Below are 18,292 nucleotides of genomic sequence, written 5' to 3'. Positions count from 1 at the left end.
TGAACTTAAAAAAACCCTACAAGTGCTAAATACCCTCGAACAACTCCCCAAGAATTTAAAGCATCCAAGTAGCCTGAAATTCAGTGCTGGTTTGCAGGAAAGATAGAGAGATAACAAACCCAGGATCATACTTCTGTGGTCTTAAGGTACCTGTAAACATACATCAAGCGTCTTCGAGATGTTTGACTTCTTTTCATTATATTGTTTGTGATCTTAACATCAATAAGCATAAAATCTGCAAATGCTGCCAAAATTATATTTGTTCATTTCATACTATGGCTGAAAGAAAATAACAGCTCCTTGAACCACGTAAAGGTATTTAGACCAAAAGTATTTATTGGAAAAGAATTCAAGCAATAAATTGGATGAATGCATTTTAATGCTAGGATGCCTATAGGACAGCATTTCTATAAGTGGCCATGTGTTTGCCTTACTGATCCTATTACTATGAAACTTTGTTTTCTTTTGGGAAGAAAAAGAAAAAAGAAAAAGCAAACGCTAATGCCTCTATTATCTGATAGAGACCTTCCAAATGATACAAATCTCATCTTTCCTGCTGTTTTGCTGTCTGCTTTTTCTAATGCTCTTTTTGTCATTGAGAGGTTATGACAACATGAGCCATATTGTATTTATAAACATCACGTGTTTCCTTGATATGACTTGCAGCGTCTGCCAAACAGAACACATGGAAGAAACATTTCTCATTAGCTCAGCATTGGTTTTGGTTATAGTGATTTCCGGGACAGGAAAAATGCCTTCCTTACTCAGATTTAACTTTCATACAGTAGAAAGAAAGCCTCTGAGTGTCTATGAAATTGCTTGAACAGAGACGCGGCAGCTCTTTTAGCCCACATACTTTGTCTGAGGAAAAGAGAAAAAGTGGTTTATTTTAAAGAGAAGATGTAATGGCATGTATTGCTGAAACTATTTCTGAATTAAAATACCTGCCAAAGTCATCTAGAACTACAGAAATCACCAAGAGATGTAAGGTAAGATGATGCCTTTAAATAATGAAAGATATCTAATTTCTTTTTTCTCTTTTTTTTTTTCAAACTAAGAGGTATTTTCAGACTAACTGGGAATTTAAATCAGAACAATGAAAACTGTTTCTTCTTCCTTGATCCATATGAGAAAATACATGTTTAATTGCTCTCTAAATCACCAAACTCTACTCTCAGATTTTATGTCTACCTTCAAACCTACATATTAAACAGTTGTTTTCCAACTTGCCATTACAAATACTGCTGAGATTCGAACAAAATATATAAAAGAAGTCTCTGATGTTCTTGATTCTTTTTTTACTCATATGGATTTTACGACTTCTGCTTTAAATGGGTTGTCAGTAGTTGCCAATTATTTATGCAACTATAGAGCTGCAGACGCTGAGAAGTAGCTGCATCAAATCAAACTGTGATGAAAGACTGTAGAGGTACCTGTTCTCTTTCATTCATTTGTCCTTTGATATACAATATCTACTGCTGTATAAAGCCTAAGTTAGTGGGAAAGTGGATAGAATTTTAACGAAACAATCCTTTTTAAATTTTAGCTACACATAAGCCAATATATAAATCTCAAATATTATCTGGCAAAAAGTGGGTCTGTTTAAAGATACAGATCCTGCTTTACAGTTGGATGGATACTGCATTGCTTTTTTAATATGATGGCTTTGTGATTTGGTATATTATGTTTATTTCACAGGCATTGTGTGTAAAGAATATAACTGTGTAGATGCTATTACTCTACCAACAATTTAAAAAATAACTTTTTTAAAATTTTGAAATAATGAGGGTGATTTTAAAGTTTATGTCAAACTGGCCGTTGAAAGAAAGTGTCATGTTCTTGATACTAAACCGTTCAAGGAACATGAGCTTGCCGCACCCATGCAGTAAACTTCCAGTTAGTCTAAGAGGAGTGTCATATGGTAGATATCACAAACCAGTTACCTGGAAACTCACAGAAAGTTTAGTCTGTGGAAACAGATCAACTTGCAACCACAATACAGTTGTTCTAGTGGAATTTTTAGGGGAAAGAGTTCTGTATTTCCCACTAACAGACCTGTATTCAAGTTCGCCTGCCTTTCATGTGGAGGTTTGCTTACAGCTTGCCCTGAAGCTGATGAAGTTACTTAATGACAATGTATGATTTGTCTTGTATGAAGGTCTCTTCAGCCCTTCATTAAAATTAGAGGTCTTATCTCACATAAGTCTGAGGTTCTCAGGCAAAGCTTTAGCTCCCTTCAGTGGGAGTTTGCCCTGCATAAAAACATGAGGATTGGATTTGAGTCCATTTTTATTGTCTACTAGTTTCTGGTTTTATTCTTACTCCACCTCTTTTTACAGAGTGTTTCCTTGTTTCGATTCTTGAGTTGTTTTGTGTTGTTTTTTTTTTCACTGCCCTTGCTGGGCAGAACAATTTGCACAAATTTGGCTGTTTATTTTAAATTCCTAAGTGTCTGGCAGAGTCAGATGTTGCCAGCGCTCCCTAAACACATTGACAGATGATAAAAATGCTCATGGCTGTGGCCTCCCTTATGAGGAGGGGAGGTCCTCCTCTACCTCCTTTGTAAACCACACAGCTTATCTGAGCTGGTGGAGTCCTGTAAGCCAAAGTCCAGCCAAGCTTTATGGCTTCCAGTTAGCTTTCTGAATGAGCTATTACTTAAACAGAGGTTAAAAACCACTTTGTGGAGGTGGATGTTTTGGTACCACGGGTCCTAGAACTCAAGTAAAGTTAGGAGCAATGTTTTTTCTTCTTCAAACCTGCCTTTGCTTGTCATTCAGGACCTTAGCTTTCCCAAGAAGTATATCACAAATCCACAGTATGATGCTTCATGGTGATGACCCAAATTTTCTGCTTTTCAGTGATTGTTCACTTCAGTATATTAGTAGTTACCTGCCTCCAGATAAGCCTAATGAATATGAAAGAGAATTATTCTGTCCCTGTCTTCCTTTTAACAAAGAGGAGTTAACCAATACCTGGTGTCTAGGAGAACACAGCTAGACATCTGAGAACCATGATTCTCCTTCATGTTGGATTGTACTTTTTCAAATAAGGGCTCTGGAAAACTACTCAAACCTCTGAAAATATAAGAAGTAAAAATATCTTTTCTTGGACACATGTTAAGATCTGGGGTTAAAAAAAAGCCTCAGCTGGCAAAAGCAAGACAGTTGCAAATATCAGCGGGACTCCATGAGAAATGATGTGATGCTGAAATTATTTTTTATGTGAATATATGCCTTTCTTACATCATTGCAAATTAGAACTCCGTGTGACTAAGTGAAAAGACCAAAAGGGTGTGTTGGGTAAAGGACTAGTCTCTCAGTCACTTAATATTTACTATAGATAGCTTGACCTTAGGATAAACAAGGTTGTTTACTTCAGCCATGCTGACCAATTTGTATATTTTTTGGATAGAAGGAAGTAAAACAAATAGAAAACATAGGGCTCAATCGGTATAGGAGGAAGTCTGTGATCTAAGAAGACTCTTAATTGAGGCATTGATAGCACCTCTAACGTTGTAAAATATGTACTTACAACTGCAAATACTGCCAGCCCTTAGAGCTATGAGATGCAGTGCAGCCTGGACACTTACATTGCAAAATCCAGTTGTATAAAAGGCTTCCGTGACCATTTCTCCTGCTGATAGTGCTGACTCCAAAACTCAGCAGAGCAACTTATTTAGTCTGATTTGCTATGTCCTTATATTGTAAGAAACAGCTGGTTACAGGTGTAAATATGCTGCTTAGGTCTTTTAACTATCAGCTCTGTTTTTGAACACTTTTAGATTATTTACCTCCTAACTTATTCCATATATCTGTAATATAAATTGTATTTTGACTCAGTTGTTTGGTAATGCCAGATAAGACCAAGGAGTATGCTTTTCTTTATGTTCATTTAACCATGTCAGCTTGTTCAGTTTTATTTGGCTTCAGTGCAGTGAGAAGAGATACAAATATGGAACAAAAATAAGGGCTGAGTCGTTAGTACAGTGAGTCAGAAACCCATGCATTTATTTTGATTTATGAGTGCAGTTACTAGCAGTATTTCTTTTTTTAAAGAAATGAAATATGATATACAGCATATTTAAACCAAATAAAAATGCTGATCTGTACCAGAACTGTACATCTTTGAAACTATTCCTTTTTTGGAAAAAAAAAGGAATGACCCCATCAGTTCAGTGGTACCCTAAGGAAGTGCTGAAATTGAGACTGGTCTGAAGGGTTTGGCTCCTTGCATTGGTGGTGGCTGTCTATGTTATGTACCTGATGTGCTTGATCTTTTCAAGGAGAAGGAGGGGGGGGAGAAGGAGAAGTTGGGGGGGGAGGAAATGCTTGCTACATCTTCATGAATTACATGACTCCTGTTTGTTCTCAGAAAATTCTACCTAAAAAGCAGCTGTGGAAAAGCAAAAGAAACCAACAGTTGGTTTGAACGCAACAGAAACAGTTTGAATGCAGCACTAGTTATGAGGGATGTCATAATGTTAACTTTAAAAAAAAAACAAAACAGTAACAGCTTTTATATGTTCAGTCCAAACAGTCTAATAGCTTATGGGATGGGTGGGCCATGCTATACTGATGAGATAAATGTGGATATTGGCAAACCAATGATGTAATTATGTAAATCCAACCTTTTTAGGATTGAAATGTGTTATGTTTCAGTGTGTTTATATTTTTGTCATTTGTGATAACACCCTGAAAAATCTTGGCTGAAATGCCAAGAGATTTCTTAGTGTACTGACCACACTATTCTGTCTGGAAAGTACTCTAAGGCAGCACAGGAAAATCAAGCATGAGAGATTTATTAACTTCTTTCTGCTTATTTGGATAATTTTAACAGTTTTGTTTTTTTTTAACTCTGATGATCCATTCATTTGTAGGAAATGAAATATGCTTGTAAATATGCAGAAATAAGTGCCTGTTCATTGATCTGGATGCTTGTCTTGCCGATCAGGAATAAAGTAATGCAGACTAGTAGCAGGGAGATAGCTCAAGCAATGAAATGTTGCTGGGGGAATAAACGTCCACACAGAGGCACTGTGATTTCTGTCAGGCCAATGCAAAATGTGCTGTGTCACATGCATCATTTTGCTCAGATTGCCTAAAGCGTGGCTAGACTGGAAGCCCTCGTGGGCTCTACATGGCCTTGTGCTCCCTTCCCTTCATAGAATCACACAATTGCTTAGGTTGGAAAAGACATTTAAGATTATTGAGTCCAATAACCTAGCACTGCCAAGTCCATCACTAAACCATGTCTCATGGCACCACATCTACATATCTTTTAAATACCTCCAGGGTTGGTGACAACCACTTCCCTAGGCAGCCTCTTCCAATGCTTGAGAACCCTTTTGGTAATTTTTCTTAATATTCAATCTAAACCTCCCCCGGCACAGCTCAAGGACATTTCCTCTTGTCGTATTGCTTGTTACTTGGAAGAAGAGGCCAACCACCACCTTGCTACATCCTCTTCCGTGTAGCTGTAGAGAACAATAAAGTCTCCCCTGAGCCTCCTTTTCTCCAGACTTAAGAATCCCAGTTCCCTCAGCTGCTCCTCATAATACTATAGACCCATAATACTATAGACCCTCCTCATAAACCTTTCACCAGCTTCGTTGCTTTTCTTTGGACACGCTCCAGCACCTCAGTGTCTTTCTTGTAGTGAGGGGCCCAAAACTGAACACATATTTGAGGTGCAGCCTCACCAGTGCTGAGTACAGAGGCGTGATCACTTTCCTGGTCCTGCTGGCCACACTGTTTCTGATACAAGCCAGGATGCAAGGGTGCCAGGATGCTCTTCCAAGGAGAGTTCACCCATTGTGTCACCAAAGTTGTCTCATTGACAGCTAACCTGTGACAATATCAGTTAGGGAGTGTCAACAGATTCAGCACCGGTATAACAAGGGTAGTCCAAATATACAGCCTGCTCCTTTAGCTAGATTTAAGCTGATGCACTTTGTAAGCTCAACATTTTATGGCAAGAAGTGTAATATTGCTTTCCCCTTATCTTCCTGTTGGACCCTTTTTCACACCTGAAAAAAAAGTGTCCTCAGTCTAAGAATGGTAAGGGCCACTGGACATTATGATGGCCGAAAAGCTCCTGATGTGCAGGTGTGCTGGGGTCATAAGACTGTGTGGTCAGAGGTTGGTAACATGATGGGATTGATACAGCATAAAGTTTTCTTATGTGGCATGTTCCACCAGTTGTCAGAGCTTGGTGGTGATTTCATCAAACCAGAATTTCTGTTGTTCCCCACTAATGACCAGACATGTACAAAGGGCAACAGCCACCTCAGTGTTAGAATCACAGAATTATAGAATCATAGACTGGTTAGAGTTGGAAGGGACCTTAAAGATCATCCAGTTCCAACCCCCCTGTCCTGGGCAGGGACACCTCCCACCAGACCAGGTTGCTCAAAGCCCCATCCAGCCTGGTCTTCTTATCTCTCAGCACTCAGTCCTGCTGCACTTGAATTTCAGAGATGCTGCACTAAGGCCTGACTTGTAGAGAACTATTATTTTCTGCAATGTGTGAAGGAGCTGAAGTTGTTTTGATCCTTAACTACATCTTCAGTGGTAATGGCTGAACTAAGTGCTGGGTTTCAAAAGCCATTTGTAGCTTTAAAGTGCATCTCAAATATCTTTGCTTTGAATATGAGAGTGGATTGCAAAGGCAAGTGATGAGCATAGCTTCTTTGCCACGAATGTCCTCAAACATTCATGGGTCACGCCAGCTGGCATTTACCTGAAGTGCTCTCCTCACTTCTTTCCTAAAACCCACCCTGTCAAAAAAACCCACAAAACGTCAGACTATTAACCCAAACTAAAATTAAACAGGAGCCACAGGCCAGGTTGAATCCACCAAGGTGGATCACAGCGAAGTCCATTACAAGACTAGCAAGCAGCAGCTGAATGAAGCTGCCATTATACCTTCGAGTTATAGTATCTCAGCTTGACTTATAAAGAAGAAAAAAATAGGATGAAAAACAGAGCAGAGAGTGAGCTAAATGAAAAGACATATGGGCAGGCTCACTATAGAGAATTAGGAAAAAAGGGCCTAATCCTTACAAGTTTAGGGTAGAAGCTGCCGCCCGCTGCGGTCAGCGGCGAGAGGCTGGGAACGCCGAAGGGCAGCTTGTCCCACCCGGCTGTAGAGGGAAGGAGCTGACTCTGGAGGGTGCCTGCCTGGATGTCTTTTAATGCAACAGTAGGTGAGACAAATCCTCCATACTGGGCAACTAATAGTGCTGTCTTAACTTTTGAGAGGTGTTTAATGCATTTATGTCTGCTGTACATACTGCGATACTTTCCTATAGCTAGGAAAAATGTCTTTGTTTAAATCGGTGCAGAAATGAGGGGGAAGCATGAGGTTTAAATTACAGGGTAGAGAGACAGACTGCAGACCTGACGTAATAGTTCAGTTTTGCAGAACCTTCTTCATGCGACTCCAGTGAGAGTTGGCTATATTTGCTCTAGTAAACTTAAAATAAATTTTGAGAGGCTTATAGAGTTTCCAGCACAGGATTTCCCACTTGTACTTGCTTGCCTTCAATTTTTTAAATCCCTAAAAATCTCAAATTCCTGATTATGTTGATCTGCCACCCCCAAAGGATAGCCCAAAAATGTACTGCTGGTAGGCAAAACACGTATGTATGTATGTATGTGTAATGCTAACATACATGTTACAAAGAAGCACTGTTCTCTTGGAGCTCAGATGCTCGCTTGTGTGCTGGTTCAAAGGCTTGGGGTACATGTTGCTCCACACTGCAAGCTCCAGCTGGTCTACCCAGTGTGCTGCTTTGCCAGCAGTGAAGCTGTAGAGCTGCCTGTCCCCTTTATAGTGGTTCATTCTAGCTGGTAGTTATGCGCTCTGTGGTGTGGGAGGGCTTTTTGTTTGTTTGTTTGCATTTTTTTTTAAGAACGAGGGAGTTTGGAATAAGTATAAGAGAACTTTATGGTACTTTTGTCTGCCCCCAGGCTTATCTGTTTCACTGCATGCCTTTAGAATCAGTAAACAAAGGGAATAACAAACAATATGTATGTTTAGGAGAAGATAGTATGGTTTGTACAGAATCTCAAACGCAGTATGTGTCAGGCAGCCAGAACTGCTCTGTTCCCTCCCTGTTTATTTAGCTTGGCCTCTCAAATTCAAAGAGCTTCTGTAGGATTTTCAGTCTTGAGGGAAACACCACACACATCGTGGGTATAAATGTGGGCAGAGGGCTGGAGAACTGATGTGGGAAAGCTGAGGCCAATTTGAAAGAGTTATTCAGGGTCATGGAGAGCAGCGTGGAGTGCAGGGTGGCAGCGGCACAGCCTGGCCGGGTGCCGGGGTGTGTGTCACCTCGGTGCCTTTGTGAAGGACAGCAGCTTAGGCGCCTCTGTTCTGCTCCTCCATTTGTGCCATGGGGAAGCAGCTGAGACTGAGATCAGGATGGGACATGACTAATTTTTAATTTCTCTGCTGAATGTTTGGAGGCAAAGTGGATAACCGGCTGGAGTGTCTGGAGTACAGAAAGTGGATAACCACACTGAGAGGTTTCTGTCGTGGTGCTTGCCTAAGCAGAGGCAAGAAAGATGCTGATGGTGGTTCTCCAGCTGCCTTCAAGGGTCTTGTGTATCAGAGGCTGCAAATTTAGGAGATCCTGCAGACGGCTCCATATGTAGGTCTTTGTGCTCCTACACTTGGTTTCTTGGATCAGAACTGGAAGCTGGGTTGGCTATAGGACTAGTGAGGTGGCATGACACCTTCCTTGGCAAAAAAAGCACCTCTGAACAAACCAAACCCACCCCCCCCCAAAAAAAAACCCAGGAGAAAATAATGCTTCTTTTGTAAAACATCTGTAAAAGCCATCATCAGCAAACTGTCTTCCCATTTGGCTTCTGCTGGACTGAACTAACTTGTTGCATTTAAGCAAAACCCCATTGACTCCATCACAAGCTTTGCTCCAGAGTGCTGAGAACAAAACCAAGTCCTGAGTTAGTGACAAGCAACCCAGCCTGTAAATGCTTCCCTGTTTTCTGTCAAGGAAATGGTTGTTTACAGCAGTACAAGGCATTAACTGCTTAATTATTTCCATCCATGAAAGTATTATTAAGGGAATAGGAACCAAAAGAGCTGTTATCAGGAACAGAAAGAACTTTGATCAGCAGTCAAGCAATAAGTTACGTCTATGCCACATGTGTATACCCCACAGTAGATTTTAAAATATTCTCTGACTTTATAATTGTGTGTTTTACTGATGTTGTATCTCTAAACATTTTTCTGCTTAAAAATGAGGGAAGCAAACAGAAAATAAATTAATGTGATGGGCAAACAGATGGAAAGGTCCAACGGACCAACGTCATTAATAACATAGAAGAAAGTAGGGTGACTGGCGATATAGCTCAGTGGTAACTTAGGCCTATCATTAACGTAGGCATTTACATTGATTTTAAAGTAATAAACTAACCTAAACTTCCAGGCTTGATCTCAGTGAAGCATAGGGTGTTGCATCTTTTAGGGGCATGCCCTTTGTTTATACAGCAGGTTAAACTGAAAAGGAACTCCTGTTCTGTGCAGTACGTTATAAACAAATATACGCAAGTAATTAAACACGGGCTGATACATTGCAAGTTAGACAAGGTTTGAGGGCTCTGATAAAGTCATTGAAATGGAAAGTGGTGCTTGAATGGTTTCTATGCATTGTTAGAACCTACAAATTAAATTACAGTCTTGGTAATGATATATCTGTGCAATATTTATGATGTTGTGCCTGATGTATTTTAAAATTAAAAGAAGATTCATTCCTCTCATGAAAAACTTTTTGTATGCATCAGACGTACTTGACAACTCTTGCCTATAGTGCCAGATGTATGGAGAACTAGTTATAGTATGTCTGATATTCTGGGATATACTTTATCGTGCTAGAGTCCAATTACTGAAAATGTGCATCCTACCAGTTTGCAATTCACTGCAGAGAAACTGCAGTGAAATATAGTGGTCTTTTTTTATCCTGCATGTTAGCATAATAATGTGATTTCTCACTGCAGGTTTGTTAGCCTATAAGGAAGAACACGGATAAAAGAACATACTCTGCAACTGTTGGAAAGCACGTGTGGCATAAAAGTGTACTAGGATAATTTTCTTGTCTTTTTTTTCTCTTGATGTTTTTGAGTCTGGTTGGTCAGCAGACCTAAGCAGCTTTTTAACTAGGTCAAGTATATACATCCATTCATTAAAAAAGGATGCTTGACTGGTTAGTTAAACCTGCCAAATATAAACCAGATGCTTCAATGGTAAATACTGCTTTACTCCTATACTGCAAGAAACAAGCCTTGACTGATTAAATTTGAAATAAAAATAAATAGGTTTAACATTGTTTCTGTGCCATAATAATTTTATTATCGTTCTAGTTCAAATATTTAATAAAAATAATATTTTAAAATATTTTGCAGTGAAACTAAAACCTAAACATTTAAGACAAAATGAATATTTTTTTACATTTCTGAAAAGACTGTTTATATTAGGCTACATACAAATTTTCTGGAGTTCTGGTCAAGACCAATAATGGTGTACAAATTTACAATGTACATTACAGATCAAATACACAGCAGCTGTCTACAAAGGTGGAGGACTTCTCTGCTGTTGGACTGGGTGTAGTAAGGGGTGGAACACCTGGGTTTTTAGTTTTGGCTACGAGATCTGCTCTGATCTTTGTCCTGTTACTTAAATGCTTTGTGTCAGGTTGCCCTTTTGTAGCGGAAATGAATGATGCTTCCCTGACTAATGGCTGAGAGACTGAGAGCAGTGCTGTGAAACAGAAATGTTACTCCGGAAAGGTCCCATCATAACTGGTTCTTTACAGCGATATTAGCTCATGGTCATGTGCTTAAATTGGATTTTGATTCTTTTGCATGCTAGTCATGATGATATAGACAATTTTTTACTTGCATAAAAACAAAAACAAACACACACCCCCCCCTTAAACCAACAGCAAAAAAAACCAAAGCAGCTCCTCCCAAACCAGCAGATAACTGCAGGACTGGGAAGTGCTCATGTCATGAGATTTCTCCCGATGATACTTAAGTGCCATCTCTTTTAAACTGCAAATACTGTATTTTTAAGAAGACATTTTCTATATTCTGTGATCTTTTGGGGTGAGGGGTTGGAAGGGAGGGAGGCATCCTTTCTGTTCTAATTTTTTTTTTTTTTTATTTAACATTTGCCCTCTCTGTTGTCCCCTTTTTTTAAAGACAAAAAACCTATTCATAATGGCTAGTGTGGTGTGCTGCGGAGGTAACAATGAGATTGATTTATGGGGGCCCCAAAGTTCAGGTTAGCTAAGCAGCTCAGGTGCCTGGTTAATGAGTAGACAGCCTCCTCCACGGGAGGGGCTTGAGCTTCCTTCTACCAAATGTCACTACCAATCTGAGTACGTGAAAAGCTTCTAAGGTTTATAACTGCTGCATTTTTTTCTAGAATTGTATGTACTGGATTTGCTAAATAATTGGAGGTTTTCACCTGTTAGGGAATTAATAAGTATGTTTCATATTGTTGCCTTTGAAGTGCACTCTTTTACCTAAATGGAGGTTGCTCACTCTTTTATTCACGGCTTTCCCCTTTGTGAGTCTCCCTCGTGCTTCATTCGGTAATGTTAGTCTCTTTCTATACATCTTAGAGGCACACATTAAAAAATGGCTGAGCGATTGAATCACATCGTGTTGCACAGTTTGTGACTGGGTGACATGCCAAGGAGGTTATTTAGTGACTAATTTCGAAGGGGAGGAGAAATTGCAGGCTTGTCATGTGGAAAAGTACTTCAGTCTATTGAAGCAGCATTACTTAGATGACCGGGTAAAGCAAGATGGCCTGGCCCTGTTGTGAGCAGAGGGAACAAGGAACATTTTTGCTGTTTCAAAACCTTTTCCCAGAAGGCACGGATATACAAAATATTATACTCTAGACTGAGGACTTAGATTCAAGGCTGAAAACAAAAAGTGCTTTATTAGAAGAAGTGGAACCAAATGTTCATCTCACTGCTGTAGCCATACAGGTGATTTCCTTAAGTAACAGTAAGTGGCTTTAATTATTTCACGGCAAAAATCGTATCAAAGATTGTTTTATTTGTCCGTAGGTAACAATGTTGTCTAAGAGTGCTACTGTTTTTAATTGTAGAAACAAATACTTGGAGTGGCATTAGGAAAGCTGAAGAAATTATGCCTGAAAGAGCAGACTGTGTAGGATTTGGTCTGAAACTCTCTGCTTTTTTGCATGATCCATATTCAGCGTGCACATTGACTTCAAGGCAAGGTGAAGCGATCAAACATTATTTTTGATATTACCATTAAATTTGTTTTGTGGTTAGCTTAGAATTTTATGGATCTGTTTTACATTCAGTAATAAGTGAACTAGGTATTCTTTGTTTTCCTCATGGGACCTTTAGGATATGGTATGAATTAAGTTTATATGTAGCCAGGGATATAAAAGGACAAACAGAGACATGTAAAATACCTTGAGGTAAAACATTTGGATCACTGTAGGGACTGGGTTTATGCACAAGTGTGCATTAAAGATATAGGTATAAAATAAAGGACAATAATGTTAAGAATGTGTTTGATGCTCTATGGCATGGAAAGGGAAGTGATGCTGTGGCTGAGGTTCAAGCCAGTGTATGGGCAATTACAATATGATATCCTAAAAATTCTGCTCTTGAGGATGAAATAGTGCTTATGCCATAACCTTTGTGTACACCTGCACAACTGGCAGAGACTGGATGTCGCAGTGATAGTAAGTAGTGTTGACATGTGATTAAGATTCACTCAGGATGCCTCCTTTCTGGAGGGTCATGTTTATTCCGCTTCCTAGGATGGCAAACATAATCTTCTTGCTCTCCTATTTTGGTCATGTCAGCTTTTAGCCATCTGAGCCTAGCAAAAAAATAGTCTATGGACATAGAAACTGGAGGACTGGGTGGATTCACCGTCACTTACCATCACAGGCTTATCCTAAGAAACATTTTATATTGGCTGATTGCAGCATTGTTGATCAAGGGAAAGAGAGACCATAGAATTAAGAGCATAAATGGAAGAAGAAAAACCCAGTGATTCTGTTGCTATATCCATATATGTCCAATTAAGTATTCTGTTCTGGTGTAATCAGTCACTAGAGTCAGGAAATTACAGTTTCATAGATGTTCTGAGTTCTTAGCTCTGCTCTTCTTTCAACATAATACAGAGATTTTACAGCTGGGCATATACCAAAACTGTGAAAAAGGAGCTGAAGAACTGAAACCTAGATGCAAGCTAAGAATGGGAAGTTAACTATAATAAATGCTGAGATTTCTCAGGGGGGTCTGCAGCTCCTTGTCTGGAAAATTATCCAGGAAAAAACAATGGAAATATGTAGGACATGTTAAGAACAGCTAGCTGGGTCTTGGAGTTCCCCATTCATGTGAAGTTTGAACATTTGAAATCAGTTTTATTTTACCAGCATGTGGTTCCCATAATGAAAAACAATTGTGAACCCTGGCAGCTCCTAGAGCCTTGTGCTGTGGGGCCAGACTCAGCTGAGGCCAGGTCTCCAACTTAGCCTAGGTCAGCTGTTTCATGGGCTGATCTCTCTCTTTTGGGCATCAGGGGGCCCATTCTTAGCCAAAACTGACAAAAAAACTTCTAGTCTGGAAGCACTGCTGAGGAGCGATGGACGTTGAAACCTCTGGCATGGGGTAGTCTGGAAGCACTGCTGAGGAGCGATGGACATTGGAACCCCTGGCATGGGGTCTACTTGGTCTAGACTACTTGGTCTAGAAGATTACCCCAAAACTACCCAGTACCCTCTCTGCTGAAGAGACCATGGAATAGCCAGGCTCCCTACCCCAGGGCAGACTCTGACCGAGTTGCCCCAGGTCTGTGAGTCTGGAAAGCCAAAGCTCTAGAGGACTCCAGGGATGTCTGATAAGAAATAATGTCAGTGTTTGACTGAAATCTGCTGGGTGGGTTTTTTTCCAACTTTTGTTTTTGCTGATGTTCTTAGCAAATGTTTCAGTTCTTTTGGATTAGCATTGTCTGCTGAAAGCATTTTTCATTGGAGAGTTTCTGACCAGAAAAACTTGCTAATGGGTTTGCAGTTTTCAAGTATGGCATTGGGCAGGTGGAGGAACCCACAGCCGTGGCCAGCCTATATTTTTTTTTCTGTAATGACCCAATAGAATGGGGAAATTTGTAGGAATTAAAAGGCATACTAGGAGAAGGCAAGTATAGACAAGCGTGACAACTTCTCAGTGATGTCTGATAGCGGAAGGGTTTAGCTTCAGACAGATAGTCATGGTAGAAATGCTTTAAAATTTTCATTTTCAGACTGTTTACCAGCTCTGTAATTTTCAAGTGCACAATTTCCTATTGTAAATTATATTGTTTTAGAGATATTAAAACCGTATATGACAGGCTTTTTGCAAAACTGGATTTGTGCTTTCAGCTGTCCAAACACAATCTGACTGAAAGATCAGTCATGATAGAAGTGGTATCATATATTGCAGCTACTGATTAAACGGAGGTTTTTGGACAACTAGTACAGTAAAGCTGTCAATTTATTTTTATGAGGCAAGAAGAAACTAATGGATTGTATTGTTGTTGGATTTGGTTCTTTAATTAAGTCTTTCCTGATGAGAAAAGAGAAGGATTTCCTCACTTTTTAGAGGATTTTCTTCTGGTGTGCAATTTCCATAAAAGTTCTCGTTACAGACAGATGAATTTATCAGTATTGTATCAGTACTTAGTTTTTCTGTAGCTTTTTCATCAAAGCTCTCAAAGCTCTCAATAAAATTATTTGCAGGTATCCTCTGTTTACTGTTGGGTGAGCCAGCTTGAGTAGCATAGGTGGAATTTCCTCAGGGAAACGCAGGGTGTCAACGGGAGAGTAAGAAAAGTAATAGCTTCACATGCCTGAGAGGTGATTAATGGAGTCTGCTGGGAACTCCTGGGTGTCTCCAAGATGGTGCATGGACAAGCTCCATCTAGGCAACATGCTCCATGTAGGTATTTTGGCAGGCTGAAATCCTTGGTGCAAAGCCAGTTGCCGTGTTCTCTGTTGACATAGGCAAGGCCTGAGAGAGCAATGGGAAGGGCTGCCAGGTCAGAAACTCTGGCCTACTTTTCCCTTTGCCCGTGTTTTGCTCTGAGATGTTGGCCGATAATGGCGTGAGTCAGGCTGTGCCTCTGCTATCCAGCTGGGTGGTGAGGTGAAGAGTTGGTGTGGTGCCCATGAATCAGTGGTAGGCTTAGCGCCTAGTGCTAGCTGGCATTGCCCTGGTGTGCGTGCAAGCACAGCTCTGTGTGACCAGTCTGGTGTGTGCCACAGGTGTGAATGATGGGTTGAGGCAGCTGGAGAGACAGAAGTGAGGATGGTTTCTTCATTGTGAGATGCCCATCTTGGGACAGACCACAAGAGTGACCTATATAGAATAAAGATCAGCATAGTGTTGCATTGACAACACTGGATTGTACTGCAGAAATCACCAGCTGTTGAACTACAGAAGAGCAGCTTGCTCTTTGCTCTCCATAAGGCCTATGATACCACGACTTTGTCCTTCTTTCAGGAGAGCCATGCTATTCGAGAGGCCAGGAGCTGCCACAGGCTTTGTATTCTGCTGTATGCAGAAGCAATGGGTCTGCTGGCCCTTTGTGTGAGCTGCCAGGAGCAAGACTGGTCATCCATTTGGGTGGATGGGTAGCTGGTTTTTACCTTTCTCCCTATAGTCATACTCAAAATACAGCAAGTTATTGACTACGCTACTAGTTTTGAAATAAAGAACATAATTGGTTTTTATGTTATATTTGCTCTTCAGTACATAGAGACACTTTTTAGTCTCTCTGTATTCTTCAGGAATGTTAAAAACATTCCAAATCTGTATCTTACAGATGGAAGTGCTGCTAGACTGACCAAAAACCTCCGCAGGAGATGTTTAAATGTGGTGTGATCTGTTTTACTATAGAAAGCAAAAGATTCTCAGTGATCCCTTTTCCCCTCAAATGTTTTAGACAGAATTTGTTGTGAGTCGCTTGCCATATTTTAACCTAAAGATTGACAAAACAACTTTATATTTCAAGGATGTAAAGTCTACAGGCAGTGAGAACAAGGAAGAGCTATGTGCTAAAGAAAACCGCACCCGCAGGCAAATGGCTGCAGTAGAAAAGCACATGATCCTAAAAAAATCTTCTTTTTGCCCTCAAAGCAATTGGCTATGATAGCACATAGTATTTAGAAGCTCAGATAAGCCCAATATCCTCTTTCTCTGTCCCTGAGTCATGCAGCTGAAGTTCAAGAACATGTGGCTCAAGACAGCCTGCATATTTGAGTATGTGTTTTCATTGAGCAACACGGAGGTTTTGTGGTCAAGGACAGAAGAAGAAAAACAGCACAGAAAGGGGGTGTATATGAGAGAGTAGCGTGCCTTGAATATCACATTAAAGATAGATAGGTTAGAAGTAAGAAGAGACCATCATTCAGATTTTTAAAGGTGCCATTAATAAAGAACCTGGAGATTTTGGAGAAGAGAGAGAAGTAGAAAGAGAGAAAATATCGACCAGGTGGCCGAAGGGACTGTAATCCAGCGGGTAAGGCTGCTTGGCTCCTGTCACCAGCTCCTGTCCCTGCCCAGCCCCGGGACACCTGCCCTGGGCACCCTGGGCTCTCTGGCTCCAACTGTTCTCCCCTTCCACACACTCTACCCGGGGGCTGAGTCACAGCTTAAAATAGAAAGTGAACTTTTCAGGAAGGGGTTGTCTGCCCAGGCGTTTGTGCCCTGCCCAGCCCAACGGGGGCTTGATTCAGTCTGTGCACTCCAAGTCGCTATTTTAAAGCAAAAGTAAATAGCATTATATACGTCAATACCCAGACACAGGGTTTTGAGCAATGGCTTAGCCCCGTGTTTGAACTCCTCATTTCCATCTTAGAGTATGGCAACACACTATGGTGGAAAATAGGAATTTCTCTTTGACATATTTCTTTGACTTATGAGAAATAAATGAGCATACACAGAAATATGAAGTCCAGAAGTTAGGGGAAATTAAACCTGTTGCTTTCAAAGCTTCCCATGGAAATTTTCTCTTCTCTACAAGGTAACATTGGAATTTTCCTCTCACTGCAACCCAGCGTGTCCCAGTGTCTATGGTTTCTGTGCCAGATACTATTGCATCTGTTGTAGTTTTAGCTGAAGCAACTAAACAGGGCATGGTATAGCTTGTGCAGTAGAAACCAAGGAGGATTTTCTTTTCTTGGAGCTCTTCTCCTCAGTGCAAAACATCTGTGGCTGCCTGTCCCTGGAGGCATGATCCCAAAGCTGCTCAGTAGGAGTCTTTTTGTTCTGCTGGCTTAGGTCCAGAGTCTGAATGCACAATACAGCTCAGTATCTTGCAGTGTTTCTTCAAGCCGATAGAAAACTATGTTGAATGCCCACTGATAATTTTATTAATACTGTTTAGTTATATTTTATTTTAAATTCCAGACTACAGTAATTCTCTGTGCAAATGAAAAAATTATTCCATGTTCCCCTTTGGCTTGATGACTTTTGTCTGGCTCATTTATGGCCCATCCCAGCGCGCTCCTTTGTTCTGTTACACTTATTTATTGTTGCTGCTGCCACAATCAGGTTATCTCTTTTCTTCTTTCTGATACCTGATACTCCAGACTTTTGATCTCTGGCCCTGGGGAACGTCATTTGTAATTCCCAAGTGCAGAGCCTGCTGTGATGAGAACAGCTATTGTTTATATACCGCCGTCGCAATTCCCTTACCAGTGGAAAAACCTGTGGTGGGGCAGGAATAGGATATAATTTCTTGCTTCATCAGCCCTGGATCACTGGAACTGCAATGAGCCCAGCCACATTGTCAAAGCAAGGAGGGAGAGGGGAGAAAAATGGTGAAGATCTCAGATCAGCAAGTTCCACTGCACATTAATGTGTGCTCTGTAACTTTAGGAATGTGTAGTTGGGCCTGGTGGTGCTCCGTTTTCTACAATCCCTTGGAAGTGATGGAGAGGGAAACAGAAATTGCCAACACAAATTTTAGAAGCTGTAATTTTTTTCCTTACGTAGTTGGTGGAACCCAGCTGACTTTTTCATCTCCCTGTTTATCCACCTTACCCTAACAGCATCAGAGCAGGCACATGATGCTTGCTAGAGGGAGAATGTCTCCTGTGTCTGTCATTGACAGTGTTCAGTTATCTAGAGAGGTCAGTGCTGGGCAGACTGAGGTGTTACAGTCTCAAAGCACATGTATCCATTGCAGATTTTTGCTAAGGCCTCTGTTAAGAAAGCACT

General features: G+C 40.6%; 1 protein-coding gene across 13 annotated transcripts in view; it reads left to right on the top strand.

Annotated features, from left to right (window-relative positions):
• Nucleotides 1-18,292, top strand: part of KIAA1217 (KIAA1217 ortholog) — a 357,518-nt gene that overhangs the window by 278,885 nt on the left and 60,341 nt on the right. The window contains exon 1 of one of the 13 annotated variants that reach the window (XM_014946446.1): nucleotides 698-989. The exons of 11 other annotated variants lie outside the window; for them this stretch is intronic. In XM_014946446.1, the coding sequence (XP_014801932.1) occupies nucleotides 906-989 (84 nt within the window). In that variant the 5' untranslated portion in view covers nucleotides 698-905. Of the gene's footprint in view, nucleotides 1-697; nucleotides 990-11,837; nucleotides 12,051-18,292 lie in introns of those variants that run through there. One more of the 13 variants, XM_014946454.1, reaches the window with a different exon arrangement.

Source organism: Calidris pugnax, unplaced genomic scaffold, assembly GCF_001431845.1.
Source record: "Calidris pugnax isolate Ruff unplaced genomic scaffold, ASM143184v1 scaffold19, whole genome shotgun sequence".
Classification (NCBI taxonomy): Eukaryota; Metazoa; Chordata; class Aves; order Charadriiformes; family Scolopacidae; genus Calidris; species Calidris pugnax.
The sequence above is the reverse complement of the archived record's forward strand: the minus strand, read 5'-3'. Positions and strand labels throughout refer to the sequence as shown.